General features: G+C 56.4%; 1 protein-coding gene across 2 annotated transcripts; it reads right to left on the bottom strand.

Annotated features, from left to right (window-relative positions):
• Positions 1–2,248: 2,248 nt before the first annotated feature.
• Positions 2,249–7,731, bottom strand: LOC140913783 (calcium-binding protein 2). Of its 2 annotated transcripts, XM_073350578.2 has the most exons (7): positions 7,690–7,731; positions 6,106–6,276; positions 4,454–4,484; positions 3,930–4,064; positions 3,217–3,326; positions 2,456–2,603; positions 2,249–2,274 (listed from the first exon to the last, which is right to left on the bottom strand). In XM_073350578.2, exons 1-7 carry the CDS (start codon positions 7,729–7,731, stop codon positions 2,249–2,251), a joined length of 663 nt encoding a protein of 220 aa, XP_073206679.2. The 2 variants fall into 2 exon arrangements, with proteins under 2 accessions (XP_073206679.2, XP_078709614.1); XM_078853488.1 differs by lacking the exon at positions 6,106–6,276.
• Between the last annotated feature and the right edge of the window lie 14,129 nt (positions 7,732–21,860).

The raw sequence follows: 21,860 nt of genomic DNA, 5'->3' as shown, positions 1-21,860 counted from the left end.
TATCCATGGCTGCGACACAGCCAAACCCAGTGGTTGCTGGGAACTCACCAGAGCAAGCCCAAAAAGGAGGCAGCTGGGCTGTACAGCTCTCCCCCAGCACCCTGCAGGAATGGCTGCAGCCTATAGGGGGCACCAGTACTTCCAACCAGAACCCTGTCCTCTGACAAAGTGGGAATATTTTGTAATAGTTTTATGACCCCTGTGTGTGCCTCGTTTCCCCTATATGTTGCATAGCTATCCAGTGTGGGGGGAAGGATTTAGTTTACTCTCAGGGCAGACTCGGAGACAGAGGGGTGGGTGACACCCTCCCTGTGTCGGTGGAACAAAGAGTCATTAACGTACTGACTGAAACTGACCCAGACCGTCAAGGGGGCCAGAGAGAAAACACAAGCTCCACTCAACAACAGGATGCTCCAGCTAGGGGGGCTATGGCCTCAGCGTGGCCCTGCCTGGAGAACAAAGGACAGATGGGTCCAGCTGGGAACACATACGAGCTCTGGAAGAAGCTGGGGACTCTCACCTGGGAACTGCTGATGGAAGGAAATCAGAGAGATCCAGAGCCTGAACATGGAGTTTGGGCTACGTTCTTTGGGGAGGTGGGGGATAGCTTTATGGGCAGGGGCAGGCTTGGCTGGTAAATTGTGGCTCAACCAGAATGGTTGATTTTTTAACCCTCAGTTCTCTTTGCTGACCTAAGGCCTCCCTGGGCTGTGTAAAAGGCGACTAATAAACCCAACTGTTTTGAAAACGCTGGCAGGAGTCTAACTCAGTGGGATGTGCCGGGCAGAGCTCTCAGGATGAAGCAGAAGGCCTGGAGCTGAGAGGCTCTGTCTTGGAGGCAGTGAGGCTGCAAGGCCAGCCCTGGAGGAAGAGTCGGACCTTTGGGGGGCTGGCACACTGAAGGACTCCTCCAACGGCCTGTTTAAAAGCAGGGGCCTAGCACTGATCCTGACCCCCCCCTCCCAATCTCTGACCCTCACAAAATCTAGATCCCAACCCCATCTCTGACCCTAACTGCCCCCCCCACACACACACACGTAGCCCAGACCCCACTCGCACCAGAGTTGGCAGCAGCACCTAGGGGGTGGTGATGAGAGCTTGAGAAGGGCTGCCCTCCCCCGGTGCCACCTCCTCCCCACTCAGGTGTGAAGAAGAACAACACTTTATTAAATCATTAGTTGGGCTCACAAGCAGAACAGCTGGGGGGACAAGCAAGGGGCACAGGCTGGGTGGGCTCAGGGGGACACACACTCTAAACCTACTGGGAACGTGTCTGGAGAACTGGACAGGGTTGGGGAGTGGGGCCAGGGTGTGGAAGGCAGCATTGGGGTTGGAGTGCAAGGGTCAGCATTGGAGGCACGGTCAGCATGCAGGGGTCCACATTATGGGTCAGGGTCAAGGTGCAAGAGGCTGAATCGGGGTGCAGCGGTCAGCATGAGGGGCGGGGCAAGGTCAGGATGCAGAGGGCAGCGTTAGGATTGGGGTGCGGGGGTCTGTGCTGGGGTGCCAGGGCAAGGTTGGAGTGTGGGGGTCAGCATTAGGGGCAGTTTATAGGGCAAGGTCAGGGGACAGCATTGGGGTGAAGGCAGGTTGCCAGGGTGGCATGCCGGGGACAGCCCTAGGTCAGGGGCAGGTTCAGGATGTTGGGGACAGTGTTAGAAGCTGGGGTGGGGGCAGGGTTGGGTTGCGGTGTTTAGGGGGAGGGCTTGGGGTGGGAGGAGCAGGGGCAAGGTGAGGGGCAGCATCAGGTGCAAGGTCAGGATCGGGGGGGCAGCGTAAAGAGTGGGATCAGGAGCAGGGTGGAGGTGAGAGGGGCAGCCCTGGGGGACCAGCACTTTGCTATAGGGTATGTGCAGGCTGAGTCCATGTTCCGGGGCGCTGGCCTGCTCCGGGGGTTGGAGGTGCAGGCCAAGCTCAGCAGCAAGGGACGGCATGGTCTGAGGAGGTGCCATCCGGGGGTGTGGGTGGAGCAGGCTGGGGGTGCAGACAGAGTGGACCAGGAGCCAGTGTGGGGTCGGAGTGTGGGTGGAGCAGGCTGAGGTCAGCAGCGGGGCCGGGGTGGGGGGTCGGGGTGCACTGTGGCAGGGCTGGCAGTGGAGAGGTGAGGTCCTAGCTCAGTGCTTGCACGTTGCGCTGCTCTGGTGTCCAGACTCTCCAAGCTGCCGCCGGAGCCAGCTCTCTGCAGCCCCTTCCTCTCCGTAAGGCACAGCAGGGCTCTTGTCCTGCACCCTGCACGGCACTTGTTGCCTCAGCGTGACATCATTCGCACAAACTCTGCCAGAGCAACCCAGGGACACTGTTAGGGCAGTGAAGGCAAACAACCCAGGAGTCCTGGTACCTCCCCCAACCCATTAGGCCCCCTTCCCTTCCCAGAGCTGGGGATGGAACCCAGGAGTCCTGGTTCCCAGCCCCCCAGCTCTAACCATAAGACCTCACTGCCTTGCCCACACAGTACCTTCGAAATCCACCAGGCCGTCCCCATTGAGATCCACATCCTTGAGGATTTCGTCCACCTCGCGGTAGTTGAGTTGCTGGCCCAACAGCTTGCGCATGGCCTCGCGCAGCTCAGTTGTGCTGATCCGCCCGTCCCCATTGGTGTCGAACTGCGGGGAGAGCGCTAGGCAGATGGCTGGGCTGGGCGCAGACCCCTCTTGTCCCTGAACTGCCCCAGGGCATCTCTGCTCACACCTGGACCTGGCCCCCACCAAACCCCCAGGCCCTACCCACCCTGCTACACCCTCAGGACTGCCCTGCCCGCATCTGGCCCTACCCGTCCCTGGGACTGCCCTGCCCTGTCTGTCCCTGGCACTGCTCTGCCCCCCCCATACCCCTCGATCCAAAGGGGTCCTGCCCACTCACACAAGCCATCCCCCACACCGGCCTCCTGGGCCCACTGCCCCCCTACTCCCTGTCACACCCCCAGACCTGCCCCCTGCTGGACCCCTGGGCTGCCTGCCCTGCCCCAACTGCCTAACCCCGTTCCCTCAGGCACCCACCCCTTGCCCTGGCTCCCCTCCTCATGCCCGGCCCGACTGTCCAACTCCCTCTGTTTGCCAGGAGCCAGTTCAGCTGCCTTGTGTCTGCCCCCTGCTCTGCCCTGTGGGCTATGGCATCAATGGGGCAGTGCCATTGGGGTACAAAACTGGGCACCACCAGAAGCTCATGGCTGGGCCACACAGAGTGTATAGGGTGCATGAGGCCAGGCCGGGCTCTCACCTCGCGGAAGGCGTCCCGTAGCTCCTTCATCCCAATCATATCGGCAGTCTCTGCCAGCATCTTGGGGCCCATCAGCTCCACGAAGTCATCGAAATCCACCTTCCCCCCAGCTGTGAGACATGGACGCTGTTATGCGGGATGGGTGGGGACGGGGAACTGCGCCTAGTGTGGGGTCCTGGTGGGGGACTTTGCCCCACGGGAGGCGGGGGTGACGAGGGACCACGTCCTGGAGGAGAGGTGCCTGACGGAGTCTGTACCCCATGGGAGGCGAAGCCTGTGGGGTCTGTGACCCATGGGAGAGAGGTCTGATGCGGTCTCTGTCCTGGGGCAGCTGATGGGGTGTGTGTGAGGGGGCAACCTCACGAGGTCTGGGACCCGCAGGAAGGGGGCCTGATTGGATCTGTGACCCAGGGGGTGGGGGGGCTGATGGAGTCTTTGACCCAGGGCTACAGGGGGCCTGATGGGGTCTGTGAACTGGGGCGACAGGGCACCCGAAGGAAGCAGGGCAGTGGACGTGTGGAGGTGGGAGCGGGGTGGTGGGCGGGTGCAGGTGGAAGGGGGTCTGTGACCTACAGGAAGGGGGCCTGATGGGGGGTTGTGCCAAGGGCGAGGGGTCTGCAGCCCTGCAGGGCCTGGGCCATGCCCAGCAGGGAGCTCCCTGGCAGGGGCGCTGTGCCTCCCCCAGCGGGGGGGAGGGGAGGGTGGGCACGTACTGATCTGCTGCGACAGCTCGATGAGCTCCATCTCGGTGGGCATGTAGCCCATGGTGCGCATGCACTCGCCCAGGTCTTTGTAGCTGATGTACCCGTCACGGTCCTTGTCGAATTCCCGGAAGGCTTCCTTCAGCTCTGGGCAGGGGAGACACCGTGACAGTGCACCCCGACACCGTAGCCTGCCCCTCAACGAGGGCTCCCCATGCACCAGCCACTGACAGGGACATGGATCCACAGGAATCTGGGTTGAGACCCACCAAACTCGTTACATATCCCACAGTGCTCCATGGGGATGGGATAGCTGAAGGAGACCCCTAGAGGGGAAAAGCCCTGTGCCCCAGTCCCCATCCCCCCTGAGCCAGCCAGTCGCCCGCCCTGGAGCTGGATCAGAGCCAGCACCGCCTAGACGGGCACAGCCCCATGTCCCTGGGCATGGTGGTGGGTGAAGCACTTGCAGGTGGCTGGGGGGTGGATCCCCAGTGGGGCAGGCTGGCCCCGTCCCATGGTCCCGCTCCCTCCTTTACCTTCTATCTCCTCCGGCCGCAGCTCTCGGTCCTGGGGAGGAAGGAGAATTGGGAGCGGTCAGAGGGTAGCAGCTGCTGCGGATCCTTCCCCCAGCCAGGTCCTGGCCGAGCCTGCCCAAGGACTCCCCTGAGCTCAGCCTCTGGGACCCCTCTGCTAGACCCTGGGTCCACGTGATGGGTGGCCTAGGTGGCCTTTCCATGGCTGCATGAAGCAGGTGCTGGCAGCTCCGTGGGCAGGGTTGGCGTGGGGCGCTGCAGGGCAAGTGCTGGATGGAGGGCGGGGGTTGGAGTGGCCGGTGGAGGGGGGCATAAGAAAGAGGGCATGGGGGGAGGAACCGGCGAGGGTGGGCATACATACCTTTGAGCTGGGCGACGGGACAGAGGCGTGGGAGCAGGGCATGGTGCAGAGGGGAGGCTGGGGCAGGTACAAGCTGTGAGGAATGTGGGATAAACTATTCATAGGACTCTGTCCCTGCCCCTTGGCATACTCGTTCACTCCCTGGCCATGGGAGATCAGGCCAGGGATTTGTGACAGAGCCGCTGGGACTGTCTGGGGCAACGGCAGACCCTGAAGAGACCAGGGGATCTCCCATGGCAGGGAGAAGGGGCCAGGCTGGCTTCTCCAGCAGCATGGCTCAAGGGGGCTCTGACATTGGCCAGGCTGAACCCTGGCTTCATCTTTGGCTCCCTGTGCCAGCCTAAGGCCTCTCAGCCAGGTGGCTAATACCTCATTCTGCCAAGGCTGCTGGGGGTTGCTGCACTCTGCAGGGCTCTGGCTTGGCTGCATTCCCTGCAGGGTGCTATGGAGGTGCTATGGTGGGAGACAGGGTGGCTGGTGCCTGCAGGCCCAGGTTCAGAGTTAAGCCATGGGAGATGGGCACAGGGCAGTGGCCGTGTGGAGGTGGGCGCAGGTGGTGGGTATGAGAGGTGGGCACAAGGAGGGTGGGCACGGGGCAGTGGGCATGGGGTGGTGGGTGTGGAAGGTGGGCACAGGGCCGTGGTGCAAGTGGTGGGTGCAAGTGGTGTGTGTGGGAGATGGGTATAGGGCAGTGCCTGTGTGGAGATGGGTGCGGGATGGTGTCTGTGTGGAAGAGGCACAGGGCAGCGGGTGTGGGAGGTGGGCACAGGGTGGTGAGCATGGGAGGTGGGTAGAGGGTGGTGGGCATTTGGATGTGGGCATGGGGTGGTGGGTGTGTGGAGGTGGGTGGTGGGCGTGCAGAGGTGGGCATGGTGGTTGTGGGAGGGAGCGCAGGGCAGTGGGAGATGAGTACAGGGTGGTGGGAGATGGGCACGGGGAAGTGGCTGTGGGGAGATGGGTGCAGGGCAGTGGCTGTTTGGAAGTGGGTGTTGGGAGGTGGCCGTGGGGAGGTGGGCGCAGGCGGTGGGTGTTGGGAGGTGGGTGTTGGGAGGTGGCCGTGGGGAGGTGGGCACAAGGAGGGGGCCGTGGGGCGGTGGCCGGGGGGAGGTGGGTGCTGGATGGTGGAAGATGGGCACGGGGCGGTGGCTGTGGGGAGGTGGGCGCAGGCGGTGGGTGTTGGGAGGTGGCCGTGGGGAGACGGGCGCAGGTGGTGGCCGTGGGGAGGCGGGCGCAGGTGGTGGCCGTGGGGAGGTGGGCGCGGGGCAGAGGGCGTGGGAGGGGTGCAGGTACGTACGAGCTGGGTGATGGCGATGCTCTGGCGCAGGAAGATGCAGGCCGGCCCCACCAGCCCATGCAGCACCGAGTAGCTCTGCAGCGGCGGGGTCTGCGGGGCGGCGTCCGGGTCGTCGGGGTTGTGCCTGCCGGAGGCCGGGGAGCCCGGGGCGCCTGAGCGCTGCTTGCCGTCCTACGGCAGAGCGGGCAGTTAGCAGCGAGCGGGGCCCACGCCTCCCCAGCCCGGCAGGCGCTTGGGACCCACATTGGGGGTGGGCTGTATTGACAAGTCACACACAGGGGAGAGGGTAGTCCTGAGCGAGAGACAGCTGGACAGAGGAACATGGACGGGTCCGAGCGAGGCTCCCAGATGCCTCACCCACCAGTGCCCCACTCACTGCATTGGGACACCCACGTGGCACCAACACACCTGCCTAGCAACCACACACCTGCATGGCACTGACTAATTCGCCTGGCAGTGACACACCCACACACCTGCCTGTCACCAACACATCCATGAGCCCCGCTGACACCCCCATCCCTCCCCTTACTCCCCATAGGCCAGCACTGACAGCGCACACCCACGGCAAAGTCCCTGCTGGCCCCCACCCCCATCTCCCATCCCCTGCACCCACGTGCACGACACAAACCCACCGACGCTGCAGCCCCCAGTCACACGGGTGACTACACAAACCCAGAGACCCACAGTCCCATCCTCAGCTGCTGAGACGGCAGAGCTTGGGGCGGGGGAGGGACGTATACACTACCTCACTGCCACTGGGGGCCTGATACACTGGCACTGGTGTGTGTGTGTACTGGGGCCCCGTGGGGGGAGGTGCTGTGGGGGGGACCATGCACAGGCGGTCTTGGGGGGGATGGGCCTGTTGGCAGGGTATCAGAGGCCTATCAGCAGGCAGGCATGAGGCAGGGCCTGGAGGTGGGAGTGAAGTGGGGCCCTGTGGGCACAAGTGGGGCAGGAGCCGATGGGCAAATGGGGGTGGCATAGTGGGCATGGAAGAGGGACCTGGCAGCAGGAGTGTGGGGTGTTTTGTGGACTGGGCCCCAGAAGCAGCTTTAAGGGGGGCATGGGGAGACCGTCGCCCATTGGCAGGTGTGGGGCAGAGGCCCACAGCTGGGCATGGGAGTCTTGCATGTTCCTGCCCCATTCCCACTGGGATGGCTCGCTGCCCCTAAGCAAACCACTCAGGGCAGCCCCAGGCTGTGCATCCCGCAGGGCCGGGCCCCCATCCCCATCACATCCTGCTGACATCAACAGGCCCCACTGGGGGGTCAGTGGACATCAGGGACCCAGAAGCCCCCACTCCCCGCAGCAGAGATCCAGTCAGGGCCCTAACACACAGGAGGAGCCGACTGACACCAGGGAGTGGGTCAGGATGAGAGTCCCTCGTAGATGCTGCCACCTGGTACCCTTGGCCCTGGGGTGGAGGTGTCTCCGGCCCCAGCAGGGTGGGCAGTGTGGGGGACAAGTGAAGGGCAGGGCAGGCAGGGGTGAGCCACGGGCTCTGGGTGCTGACACAGACATAGGAACAGACAGAGGGATCAGCGCCCATGCGCCCCTGCCCGCCCCGCTCCACCCTGGCCTTACCTTGGAGACCCTCCTCTCAGGGGTCTTGGTGCAGTTGCCCATGGCTTGTGGGCCTCCCCTTGCCAGAGAGCATGCCTGTGTGGGGCTGGCGCTGGCCCCGGCCCTGGCGCTGTGCCTGGCGTTCTGGCCAGGGTGGGATTTTTTATAGTAACAGGGGCCGGTGGCTGCGTGGGGATTTGAGGTTTTTATTGAATATCTCTGGATATGCAGGGCGCGGGGGGGCTCTCTCCCACACACACATAATCCCAGGATTACTCCCCTCTCAGTCACGCCGCTCCGGGCATGGGGACAGCCCCAGCTGGTCCCCACATGGCCCCTCTCCCCCCCACACCCTGCACCTGAGGGGCGCACGGCCCTTCTTGCTCCCGCAAGGGCAGCCGGCCGGCTTGCTGCCACTTGGGCACCTGCCAAAGGGGCACTGCTCCCCCAGCTGGCATGCAGCCCTAATCTCCAATGACAATCACCAGGGATTTACAAATCTCTCCCAGCGGCGGGCCGTGCTGCCCCGAGCCCTGTACACCGTCCCTTGTGATTGCATGGGGGGGGACACCAGAGGTGACATGTGGGGGGCACATGGGGTCATGCCCCCCCCCTCAAATTTCTGCCTTCCATTTAGCAACAGCTAAATATTCTGAGGGGACCCATCCAGCGGGGGTGCTGCAGACTCTGCCCCACAGGGCACTGGGGGTGGGCAAGGCTTCCGGCATTCTTGGGGATGCCCAGCAGCGAGGAGTCAACGGCTCCCCCTGGCGGTACTCACCGTGTGTCCGTGCAGCATGGGGAGGGAGGGAGCAGCGGGGCGGCGGGCTGAGCACCCCCATACGTGGGGCTGCTTCTCCTTCCCTGCTGCTGAAGTCCCAGCACTTCTCACTGCCTGCTTTGCAGGCTGCCTTGGGGCGAACGCCACGGGGGCAGGGCAGGGGCTGCTCTCCCACTCCTATAGCAGGGGCTCTGCCCAGGGGAAACTGCTCCCCTCGGGCTGCGGCGGGGCTGGCTCTGCCTTACATTTAGCAACAGCTTCTATCTGAGACTACTGGTGTCTGCAAATGCTCACTGGGGGCATCGTGCCAGCAGGGACCTGGTCCCAGCAAGCCTCTGGCAGGCATCTGGCTTGGCTGCATTCGCTGCAGGGAGCCACAGAGAGACACGGGGTGGCTGGTGCCTGCACAGGCCCAGTGGAGGCCGTGGGCCTGCCCCCGTGGAGCGGTGTCACAGCCCAGAGCCCACTGATCCACGAGGGTGCTGGCGGGTCTCACCATGCTGCCCAGCTGCCAGCCTGCTTCTGCTCCAGCCTGCGGCAGGGCCCAGCTCCCGTGCGGCTGCTATGCTGAGAGGAAGTCAGGGCTAAGCCTGGGGCATCGCAAGGCACCTGTGCTAGGGCCCAGAGCTCCCGAAGGCGGCACCATAGGGATTGGCGGAGAGACACCCCTCAACTCTGAGAGCCCAGCCCAGCTCTCCCCACCGGCAGGGCCAGGGAGCATCGCTCAGCCCGGCCCAGCCCTCCCCACCACCCAGCCCAGCCCAGCTCAGCTCTCCCCACCGGCAGGGCCAGGGAGCATCGCCCAGCCTTGGCCTACCCCACCCCACTGCTCAGTCAAACCCACCTCACCAGCAGGCTCTTGGACCTTTCCCCCTGCAGCGCTGCAGCCTGACCACGCTGCCCGCAGGAGGCCCCACGGGGGAGCCTGACCCTACCTGGCTGGCTCAGGGTAACTCCACCAGGGCAGGGCCTGGCCTGGGCAACTGGCTGGGGGCATTACTGGGATATCACTCCAGGGACCCCCCACCCCTGTCCCAAGCAGCTCCTTCCCTGGTGTCTCTCACCCTGCCCCCCGCCATCCCTCCCCCATTGCCCCAGCTCCCTCCCCACCACCCCATCTTTCCCACCGTTCCCCAATCCTGCCCCATCCCTGCTGCCACCCTGCTCCCCAATCTTGCCCCACCCTGCCCAATCACCTGCCCAAAGATGGAGCTGAGCAGGGGCACCAGGTCCTCGGCACCCTGGGGCCCCTCCGCAGGGGCCAAGCTGGCCTTGCCCGACGATGCCTCCTCCTCCGGGCTGCGGGCTCTGTGCCTTTCCCAGCAGGGCATGGCCCCCCTCCCTGTGTGCCCTGCGGGGCCAGGCGGCTCTTTGACTCGCTGGCTGCGGCCACCCCTTCTGCGCGACCCCTGCCTGCTGGCTGGCCGCTGGCAGGAGATGCTCCGGGGGGCCGGACAGGGGAGCTGGGGCTCGGGCATCTCGCCACTCAGGCGCTGTGACTGACGGAGGAAAAGGAACATGCCAGGGATGCTGAGCTCCCTCCTCCTCCTCTTCTTCCTCCCGCCTCTTCCCACTGTGCTCCCTCTGTCTCTCCTCTTCCTCCTCCCCCTGCCACTGCCACACTCCCTCCTTCCTTCTCCTGCCACTGGGCTCCCTCCTCCACTCCTCCTGCCACAGGCCTTCCCTTACTCCCTCCTATGCTCCCTCCCTTCTCCCCCTTCCACACTCCTTTGCTCCCTCCATCCTTCCCTGGGCCTGCTGCACTCTCTCCCACCCTGGCACCCTCCCTCTGGCTGTGCTGGGTGGCTCCCGGCTCCCTTCTCTCTGCGACTTGAATGCAGGCTCCCAGAAGGGCAGGCTCCAGCTGGCAGCTCTGTCCACCCCCACCCCCCTTGCTCTGGTCCCCTTCCTGCTGCCTCTCTGAATCAGGTTCCCTCATTGCCGGGAGTGAGATTGCAGGGGGGCAGAGGGGGAAATTGGATCTGAGGGGTCAGACACACGACCTGGCCCCTTCTCCGCCAGGTAAAACTACCCGTGCCGCCCGAAACCGGAGAGTGCCTGGGGCTGCCAAGGGGATGGTGACAGTGGGGCATCCTGGCTACAGCACCTGACCTCTCCCAGCAGGGGGCGCCGTGGGGAGTGGGGCAGGAGTGCTGGCTGGGGGGAGAGCAGTGGAGAGGGTAGGGTTTGGAGGGGTAGGCTGACTGTGGGGTTTGGGGAGGTGGGAGGGCTTTCTCCTTTCTTGTGGTCGTGGCTGTGAGGCTGGTTGCAGGAAGGGGGGGGGGTCCCTGGCTGCAGCCGGGTGGGGTTGCGAGACCAATGCAATCCCAGCCAGCTTCCTTGTGCATCCGTAACTGGATGCCACCTGCCCAGCACCATGAAATCTGAGACAGTGGGCACTGGCCCAGCTCCCCCCGCCAGCTCCCCAGCCGCTCCCTGCCTACAGCCCGCTCCCATATTCCCCCACAGCTCTCCCAGCCTGTTTAGCTCTGTCCCCAGCCCGCACCCCCCACACTTCTATTCTCAAATCCCCCTATAGCCCCCCCCACAGGTCTCCACCCCCCCCAGTGCAGCCCTGCGGCCCCCCTAGTCCTTGGACCAGCTCCCCCACACAACCCCACTCATCGCACCATCCCCATACTCCCTTCCCTGTGGCCTGCGTAGCCTCCCCCAGCCCCTCCTCCACCCCCCTGCTGGCCACCGTGCTCTCACCCAGCCCACCCCCCACAACTACCTCCAGATCACCCAACCCTTACCTGTCCCCCCACAGGCCACACCCAACCCCTTCCATCCCCCCAGCCTTCACACAAACCTTGCCCAGGCCCCCCACAGGCCTCCCAACCCATACCATCTAACCTAACCCCCACTCTGCCCCCCAACCCCTACCTGCCACCCCAGCCCTCCCCAACCTCATCAGATGTGCCCTAGCTGTGAAGTGTGGGGGAAGGCTCCTGGGGAAAGGCAGTCTCTGTGCGGCACAGAGCTCTCTTCAGCCCTGTGGGGTTGTGTGTGGGGTGTAGGGCTTGTGTCAGAGAAGCCACCCATTAGCTTTGGGGGCGTTGGAAGAAGAAGGGTGATTCAGGACCCCCCCCCCCACTACGCCCGCCTGCATTAGCTGCAATGCATGTGGGGTGGCTGCCAGGGAGGGGCACGGACCGCTCCCTCCCCCCAGTATCTGTGAGAAATCAGGTCACCTCCCAGGGTGTGGAAACTAATACCAGGGAGGCAGCCTGGGGGAATGACCAAGGTAATTACAGCCAGGAAGGAGGACGACCCCCCTGCCCCGACTCCCTGATGGACTATGAAGACGTCTTTCACACACACAAACACTGGGTGTGGGAGGGGAGCCCCTGGACTTTGTGGGAACAAAAGGCTGCCCCAGGGGGCTGGGAGATCAGTTCTCTTCCTCCAGAGAAGCTGAGGTAAAGCCACAGGAGTCCCAGCCCCCTTTGTGCCCCCCTCCCCCAGAGGGGTCCTGCCCTTCTCCTCAGCCCCTGACACCTTTTCCCCTGTGTTCCCCAGCTCGGTTCCCACCAGTGTTTTCCCCAGGAATTGAAATGGGGGGGGGGTGTTTAAATTTACAGGGGTGTGTGTGTGTGTGTGTGTGTGTGTCAGGGCCGATGAGGGGGAAGACTATGAGGGTGAAGGGGGGCTGTATGGCACCATAGTAAAAACTGAAAAATGGTTCATGACCATTTTATTAGATTTTAAAATCATCACACAAATTAAAGCTGGCTACTCAAGCCTTCTGTGAAGCATGACGTCTACATCCTTCTTGGTTTCTTGTTATAATTTTGCACAACTCTCTTAATATACTTCTTGAAAGCAATGCATTCATCTTTGGTGGCTTCTCGTGTGTCCGGTCCTTCCATTCCTTCAATGGCTATGCTCATTAGTTCATTCACATGATCAGGCAGAAGGCGATTTCTTTCAAAACACAAAGACTCTTTCACTGCTGCACCACATGTGTCTAGCCTGTCTGTTGAGTTTCTTGCAGAAAGATAGTGAGCATTTGCTGGTCTTGTTCGGAACCAGTGTTCAACTTCAGGATGAACAAGTGACAATGCCCTGAACATTGGCCTCCAGTTTGCAGTGTGTGGTATCTCTTCCTTCAATAGAAAGTACGATGCCACGGCCATGTTTGTTCGCATGAACTGTGTTGTGTAACAGCCTCATTAACACTCACCGGTGTTGTCCTTGGTCAGTGGAGACTCAGAGTTCAGAGGTGCTTTCACATGAGTTCACCTCCCAGGTGGGGGGCAAGAAGGCACCTTGCTCATTCCTCCAGCTGCTCACTGTTTGCTCTGGCTGCTGTTGTTCGTTGTGCCACCGTTCACCCCATCGCTCTGTTGCCAGTGGCCCTGCGCCCTCACCTTCTGCTGCCACCTGCCACTGTGACCTCTGCGACTTGGTCTCTTGAGGTTCCACCCAGCTCTCAGTGATTTCAGCTGAGCTCTCAGTGAGGGAACCTTGCGGCTAGTGCAGGCTGGGCCGTCTCTTCCACAGAAACACTGTCCCACAGCAGCTCTAAGCACTTAGACCTGATTATCAGGGATTTCAGCTGTAGCGGTCACTTAACACAACAAAAGACTATCTATGGAGCCTAATCAGCTCTGTCTTTAAACAGTGGAGAGGGGCAGGTCAAATCGTACTTGTGACTCAGGCAGACCATCAAGCAAAACACCTGCTCCCACCCTCTCTCTCAATGCCCTCAATCAGCACAGGCTAAGTACAGTTCTACTGCCCTTTACTCATACAATAAGAACAACAACATTTCTTTACACACACCCCATCCCCCGCATTCAGGCAATTTGTAACCCAAACCCAGCCAATACTTATTATTAGGTTGGCCAACATCACCAAAATGAATGCACTGACATGATCATAAAAACAACAGCTCTATAAGGAAGCTAGTCTATGTTCTTACTTTTCAAATCTATTATAATTTTTCAGATAAAATATGTGCATCATACCCTTTATATGCTTTTAAAGTGTGTATTAATATTTCAATTTCAATTCAAATTTCCAAACAATCATTAAATTGACAACACTGCAGGTAACTAGTTCACAAAATTGGGGAGGATGTTGGGGAAATTCAGGGGGGAAACACCCCCGCAGGGGGGTGTCAAGGTTCCTTCCCCACTCTGGGGTACAGATATGGGGACCAGCATGAAAACCCCCCTAAGGTTATTTTTACCAGCTTAAGTTAAAACTTCCCCAAGGTACAAGCTATTTTACCTTTTGTCCTTGGACCTTATTGCTGCCACCACCAAGCATCTAAGAGCCCACTTGGAAACGTCTTTCCCCAAAAAATCCTCCCCAAACCCTACACCCCCTTTCCTGGGGAAGGCTTGATAAAAATCCTCACCAATTTGCATAGGTGAACACAGACCCAACCCCTTGGATCTTAAGAACAATGAAAAAGCAATCAGGTTCTTAAAAGAAGAATTTTAATTGAAGAAAAAGTAAAAGAATCACCTCTGTAAAATCAGGATGGTAAATACCTTACAGGGTAATCAGATTCAAAACATAGAGAATCCCTCTAGGCAAAAATCTTAAATTACAAAAAGACACAAAAACAGGAATATACATTCCATTCAGCACAGCTTATTTTATCAGCCATTTAAACAAAACAGAATCTAACGTATATCTAATTAGATTGCTTATTAACCCTTTACAGGAGTTCTGACCTGCATTGCTGCTCTGGTCCCGGCAAAAGCATCACACAGACAGACCCTTTGTTCCCCCCCACTCCAGCTTTGAAAGTATCTTGTCTCCTCAATGGTCATTTTGGTCAGGTGCCAGTGAGGTTATCTTAGCTTCTTAACCCTTTACAAGTGAAAGGGTTTTGCCTCTGGCCAGGAGGAATTTTATAGTTCTGTATACAGAAAGGTGGTTATCCTTCCCTTTATATTTATGACAGGGGGTGTAGGGAAATCCCTGGTTCCCACCTAATAGCTGGCCTTGATGTGGATTTCTCAGCGTTGGGGCCTCTTTGGCTGGCTGGCTCCTCTGTGAATTTGGGTTGGGTTCAGCTTTTCTTTAATGGCCCAGACAGGGAGATGACACCTGTCCACCTGAGAGCAGATCGAAACCCCCACCACCACCACTGGGTACCCATACAAGGCATTGGGGGAAACTAAGGCACGCATTGGTCATCATAAAAATATTACAGAACCATCCCTCTTCATGACAGATGGGCATTGGCAGAGGGCTGGTTCTGTGCATGGGTGAAGTATGAAATTATGCAAGATCACAGCAGAAATGCCATCCAGGGACTAAACCAGGAAATAAATCAAATGTACCTTGCCCCTCCGCACCCCAGAGAAGGGGGAATGGCCAGGGGCATGGAGCCCAATGTGACCCAGAGAAGGGCGAGTGATGGGGTTGGGTGTGTGTGAGGGGAAACAAGGCAGTGAGCAGGGCATCACCTGATGTGGGAAGGAGCCGGGGCAGGGTGGGGGGAGGCACTGAGCCTAGCATCCCGTCATGGGGGGAGGGGCAGGGGTGTGGCCAAAGAGCCCCGCGTGACCCACAGTGGGGCAAGGGCGAGTGGGAGCCCCTAGCCCAGTCTGACCCAGTTGTGGTGAGCAAGGGTGGGTGGGAGCCCCGAGCCCAGTCTGACCCAGCTGCAGGGGCACTGAGCCCAGCCCGAGCCAGTGGGGGCAGAAGGGCCGGGGGTGCAGCGCAAGCCGTGTTGCGAGGTTCGGCAGGTGCTGGTCACAGACCCAAGGATCAGCCAGTCCACAGGGCAAGGTCCTGGCTGGGGCTGTAATGTTAGAAACCGCTACCAGCACAATGTGCTACTGGCAGCTATGACTGACGCCTAGCAGCTCTCTTAGAGGCCCTGTCACCATCTGCTACCTCTCCCCTTTCCCTATCTCCTGGTCTGGGCGTGGCCTGTTGGGATGGTTAGGGGCACTGCTCACCCCGTTTGCTACCGTGGTGAAATGTCCCATTTAAATGTGGACACAAACAAAGAACAGTATTTCTGTAAGCTGGAGAAGCAGTGTGCAAAACTGATCTACGTAAAATTCTGACTGAAGGGCTTTGTCCTCTATTGGTCCCTCTCCATAGTAGATTAGAGGTTTATTTGCCGCTGGCTATACAATTTCTAATGTAGGCCAAACACTAACTAGCGGGAAGTGTTGTAAACAGTATTTGAAATACTTATGAATAACTTTTCAACGCAAGCAGTTAGGGGGTGCTGCTGGTGGGTGCCTGCCTATCAATGCCTCTCCCACCCCCACTGCCTCCTGCCCGCTAGGGGGCCCCACCAATCCGTGCCTCCCACCTGCCATGGATCAGCTGTTTCGTGGCATCAGGAGGCACTGGAGGGGAGGGCGAGGGTGCAGCGCGCTCTGGGAAGGGGGCAGAATGGGATGGGAAGAGGTGGAGTGGGGGCAGCGTCTGGGCAGAGCTGGGGGGAGCAACCCCCGCAGCAGATTAGAAACTCGGTGCCTAAGGTAATGAGGCATAAAAGTCAGAAATGGTTAAAAGAAAAATAGAAATAAAAACTTACTAGTATCTGCTTAAGAAACTCTCTCAATTGCAAAGCAAATTTTCTTACCACATGCTCCAGCAGACTACTGACAAAACTTTCATATCAGGGCCCCTCCCCTAGTGTCCAATGGCTATTTCAATTGTCTTCTTAGGTGCAGCGAATGAGGTGGGTGGAGAGGGAGGATGTCTCAGGGTGTTTGAGTTTCCTTTGTTTCCCTTCCTGCTTCATGACTCTGTTATAAAGGCAAGTATACATTCCTTTGTTTAGGACAGACCTCTTTGCTGACTTTTGTTTGGATAGGTCTGTGGGATTTGGAACATCTCTTAAAACCAGCACACAGGAAAATCTTATAATTTCCCATACAATGTTGTCACACCTATTTTATCAGGACAATACTGACCAGAAAATATGAGTTTTCATAAAGTTCACCCCCTCCCTCAGTGTGGAGGGGAATATATCACGGCCTTTGCCCCTTGAGCTAAGATTCACATACACTTCACTCCAACTCACTGGTTTAGATAAAGCAAAAAAACAAGTTTATAAACTACAAAAGATAGATTATAAGGGCTAGCAAACAGATCAAAGCAGATTACCTAGCAGATAAACAAAAAATGCAAACTAAGCTTAGTATACGAAATAGATTGGATATGAATAGCAGATTCTCACATTAACTGATGGTACAAGCAGACTGCAGAGTCTTAAGGAGCAAGGTGCCCTTTCTTTACAGCCTGGAAGCCCCAGGTCTTTCATGCACAGGCTAGAAACCTCTTCCCCCAGTTCAGTCTTTGTTCCTCAGGTGCTTCCAGGAGTCTTCTTAGGTGGGGAGAGCAGAACCACAAATTATGTCACTCCCTGCCTTATATAGCTTTAGCATCTGGTGGAAACCCTTTGTTCCAAATTCAGTTTGTGGAAAAACACTGACATCCCAAAGTGGAGTCTGGAATCATGTGACCTGGTTGCATACCTTGCTGAGTCATCGCAGCCATTACTCACAGGTTGTCTGGAGTGTCCTCAGAGAGGCTCAGGTGGTGAACAAACATCTCCTAAGACCTCTTGTTTTCCCTAATGGCCCATTACCAGGAATGGGCCCTTCCCATCCAGCTATCTAGATTGAAAGCATCTTGTCTAGTGGCTGTTACCCAGGTAAAACTACATCTGAAATACAGATACATAGTCACTATTCATAACTTCAGATACAAAATTGATACATGCGCACAAATAGGATAATCATATTTGGCAAATCATAACTTTTCCAGTGGCACCTCACATGACTTATCTTGTATAAAATGCATCATAATTATGCCATAATCATACAATAATAATATCACTGTGAAGACTATGGGGCGTGGTGTCACACCTCCCCCCTTAGATTACTGCCAGAGGGTTAGTCACTGACTAGTGCAGAGGCAGATGCTTAATGCCCGCTTTAGGTTTTGGTTCTACGACTCCCAAGTGTTACCAAACATTCTACCGTCACCCAGTTTCTTTTCTGTGTTTCTTTTCCCAGGTTGCCTGAAAACATTCTTGTGTGTAGCATTGTTAACATAATGCAGATATCAATTTATTTTAGAGTGTCGGTGTCTTGGCATTTAGCCACCAATGCCATGAGATGGTGTGCCTCAGTTTCCCCTTCCACACAGCAGACTGGGTTTGTTATGCTTTTTCTGCTGTGCCAAGCTCAAATCCTGTTTACAGATATTAGTTGAGAAGCAGTATCCTTATAGGACTTCCCTGATACCACTCCCAGCATGTTCAAAAGTTCTTCCCAACAATCATGCATGTTACACCTTTTCAAAGGGTTCACCTTCAATATAACCAACAAACGGTGTATTATGAGACTTAACAGTACCAGCAAATTCATGACAGGGAGGCGTTTCCAAGTGCCACGCCTTTTGTTTAGACAGTCCGGTTTGTTTAATATTCATTGTTTTTTTCTACTCCTCCCTGAGCCATAGCAGGTGTTCAGATACTGGCCTTTCTTCCCCATTAGTGTTTTTTTCCAGTGTCCCCTTCAGTAAGGGTGTGATGGGATCCCCGGGGTGCATCCTGGGACTGTGGGACTGCTGTGCCCCCTTAAACTCTCTCCAGCCTGGGCTGTCTCTCACAATGCTTTGCTAGTGACAAGCAGCCAGCCCCGCCAGATGCTGTGATCACTCAGCACAACAGCAAGTGGAGACTCACACCCAGCTAGATTGCATGAATGCTCCCAGAGCCACTCATGAATCACACAGAGAAAGGCACCAGAGCCAAATCCCCCCAGCTCCCAGCACTGTATCTCAGGAATATACTGTCTTGCACTGCTCAAGATGAGCAGTGCAAATTTATTATTTGGTTCACCGCTTCATCAATGGAAAGTGGATATGCACCAGCCTTTGCAAAACCTGAGCAGATTTGCCACACACTTCCTACAAACTCACTGGTAAAGATAAACAGTAAAACAAATTTATTGACTACAAAATATAGATTTTAAGTGGTTTTAAGTGATAGGCAAAAAGTCAGCGTTAGTTACCAAAAGAAATAAAATATAACCACGCAGTCTGAACTCTCAACCCTATTAGACTGGGCAACAACTAGATTCAGCAGGTTTTCCTCACCCACGGGATATTGCAGTTCAGATTTAAAAATTTTATTAAAGCGAATGTTTAATCAAATGTACATAAGTTAAGAAGGAAGGTACTGTACATCTGGGGTCAGGCTTAAGCTATGGGAGGTTACAAGTGTAACCCTTCTGCCCTTCAGAGTTGGCAGCAACAAGGGCCGGGTTCAGTATCTAGGGGTTCCATTCCAATAACACAATGCAAAACCGGCTCGAGCCCCCACTCAGTGACCTGGGACAAATATATACCACCCCCGCTGGGCGCCTCCAAGAGGCAATACTTCCCCTCTCGCAAGCACGGAGTCTGAGTGTAGCAAAAAGCCTTTTAATAACAGAGAGAAACAATGTGGCATTATGTTGGGGGAACATCACCAACAGGATTCATAACAGAACCCATGAGCAAAAACCCACCCCAAGCAAATTGGGGCGTGCCCCTTTCCCTTTGGTTCTTGAGTCCAGCAACCCCAAATCACCCAAAGTTCCAAAAGTCCAACAACCCAAAAGTCTCTGTCCCTGGTCAGGGCAGCCCTAGAGTTCGAAAGTTTATCTGCAGAGTTTTACCTCCCAACCTGGGTGGAGATGGGGGGGGAGGGAAGAGGTAAGGGGCACCTTACATGATCTGAAGCTGACCGCCCCACAGCTCCAGAGGGCTTCACTCTGCTCCGCTCCACCAGCCGGTCCATAAACTGCTCCACTCGGCTCGCAGTCCCACAAGCAGCTCCCACCGTCCCACGAACTGCTCTACTCAGCGTCCCACAAACTGCTCCACCAGCCAGTCCACAAGCCGCTCCAGCCATCCTGCAAATTGCTCCACAATATATCTTCAGGCTCCCCCACTACTTAACACAACACTCAGTAATTTCAGCTCTTAGTCAGTTTTTAGCTCTTTTGTGATGTCAGCTGGTAGCAGGGGAGCTTTAGTGCTGGTGCACCATTAGCCCAAAGCAACTTCAGCTCAGCAGCCTGTAACTAGACTCCTGATAGACTCAACATTAGCTCTGATAGTCCACAGTGGAGAGAGGAGGAAGTACAATTAGCACGTGAGACCCATACCACCAGGTATTAATACCTATCCCCAGCCTCTTTCCATTCACAGAGTTTTGGAAGCCATGTCCCTTGCCTAGCGAGTGCTACTTAGTTGATGGCGAGTCCCTCCATCATGACAAAAGGCCCAGTACAGTTCCAAGCACAGTTCCCATAATCAGGGTAATAACAATTTATTCTTCCTGCCCCAATAACAGAGACACTGGGGATCCCACAGCAGCCAAAGTGACCATTTGGGCACCTATGGCCTCATTCTAGGTATGGTGGGTGTGCCTATGCAAATGAGACCAGCCCCTGAAGTTCTTTTCCACAACTTGCCACACCTCACCACCAGATGTCAGGGTGGAGCTCATCCTGACTCTGCTTACACAAGTATCGGTAACAAGGTTCACAAGATACATACATAGCACATAACCAGCATAGACCCAGATTGGGATGCAGGAGTTTTTAAAGTGTCAGTGAATAAGTGATCTCGGGTAAGCCACCCATAGAATGTATTTAGAGTCTAATTCAGTGTTGTTATAGCAAATAGGTGCATAGTACTGTACACAGATTTCACCCTTGAAAGCTGGACCAGTCCCCTCAGTTGGAGTCTTCAGAGTGTCCTTGTTGCTTGCAGCATAGGTGGGGGCGGAAGAAAGGCCAAGCATGGGCCCCCCGTGTTCGATTTTATACTCTGAGTCCTATGTGCTTGGGGAGCACAAGTCCAGGCACGTCTGGGGGGCATTGTTGAGTCCCCAGGCAATGTTAAGCAATGCCCCTGGTGTGGCCTCTTGCAGGTGAGTCATTGAATTGTAGCTCCCTTGCTGGTCAATGGCTGTTGTTGGATTGTTTGACACCCCGCCAGGGTATTGGTTTCTTTCCTTGCTGTTGCCTCTAGGGAGCTAATATCTGGCTGATTCCCCAATTTACGGCATGTTTTAATGACATGTTTAAATAACCCTACAACACAATTCTCATAACTTCATATGCATTCATGATACACATATATATAGAGAGAAATGACTTTCAGCAGATCATAACCTTTCCCTGGATACCGTACAAGGCAGGCTTTATACGTAAGATCATGATTATAAAAAAAATGAATATGGGGGTTCCAGGATGCTCTCCCAAGATACAGAATGTCACAAAGGGTTCTCAGTTTATGTAGGTCTTTGGGGTTTTGGTGAGGCAAGGAGGTGAGGGGACCTTGCATGGTGTCTGGCTCTCTGTGGAGCTGCATTTGGTCTCCAGGGTTATGCCCATGCAAATAATCCTCCCCATTCCCAATCCACCCCCCTGCTCCTAGGATTTTGTGATTTACCCTTCCGGCACTGGGACTTTCCCCACCCCCTTTTTCATAGAGGGCTGTGATCCTCCAGCAGCTTTTCCTTAGCTGTTTGCTGTATCTTATCCACCCTGGAAATTGCTTCCTCCTCCCCTTTCTCAGGTGAGTCATTAGCATATTGACCGACATTTAAGTCTTTAGTCAGATTCTCAGCCCATCTTAAAGAGACAGAGTTCGTTTCCACAAGTACATTACGAACAGCATTTTTCCAAAAGTGGGACCTGGATTGGGGTATCCTCACTTAAGTCCCCGGCAAAATCATGGAGCAGGTCCTCAAGGAATCCATTTTGAAGCACTTGGAGGAGAGGAAGGTGATCAGGAACTGTCAGCATGGATTCACCAAGGGCAAAGTCATGACTGACCAACCTGATTGCCTTCTATGACGAGATAACTGGCTCTGTGGATATGGGGAAAGCAGCGGATGTGAAATATCTTGACTTTAGCAAAGCTTTTGATATGGTCTCCCACAGTATTCTTGCCAGCAAGTTAAAGAAGTATGAGCTGGATGAATGGACTATAAGGTGGATAGAAAGCTGGCTAGATTGTCGGGCTCAACGGGTAGAGATCAATGGCTCGATGTCTAGTTGGCAGCTGGTATCAAGCAGAGTGGCCCAAGGGTCAGTCCTGGGGCCGGTTTTGTTCAACATCTTTATCAATGATCTGGGAAATGGGATGAATTGCACCCTCAGCAAGTTCACAGATGACACTAAGCTGGGGGGAGAGGTAGATACGCTGGAGGAGAGGGATAGGGTCCAGAGTGACCTAGACAAATTGGAGGATTAGGCCAAAAAAAAAAATCTGATGAGGTCCAACAAGGACAAATACAGAGGACTGCACTTAGGACGAAAGAATCCCATGCACTGCTACAGGCTGGCGACCGACTGGCTAAGCAGCAGTTCTGCAGAAAAGGACCTAGGGGTGACAGTGGACGAGAAGACGG

This window comes from Lepidochelys kempii, chromosome 6 (genome assembly GCF_965140285.1).
Source record: "Lepidochelys kempii isolate rLepKem1 chromosome 6, rLepKem1.hap1, whole genome shotgun sequence".
Classification (NCBI taxonomy): Eukaryota; Metazoa; Chordata; order Testudines; family Cheloniidae; genus Lepidochelys; species Lepidochelys kempii.
Note: the sequence above shows the minus strand (reverse complement) of the source record. Positions and strands in the feature narration are given on the sequence as shown.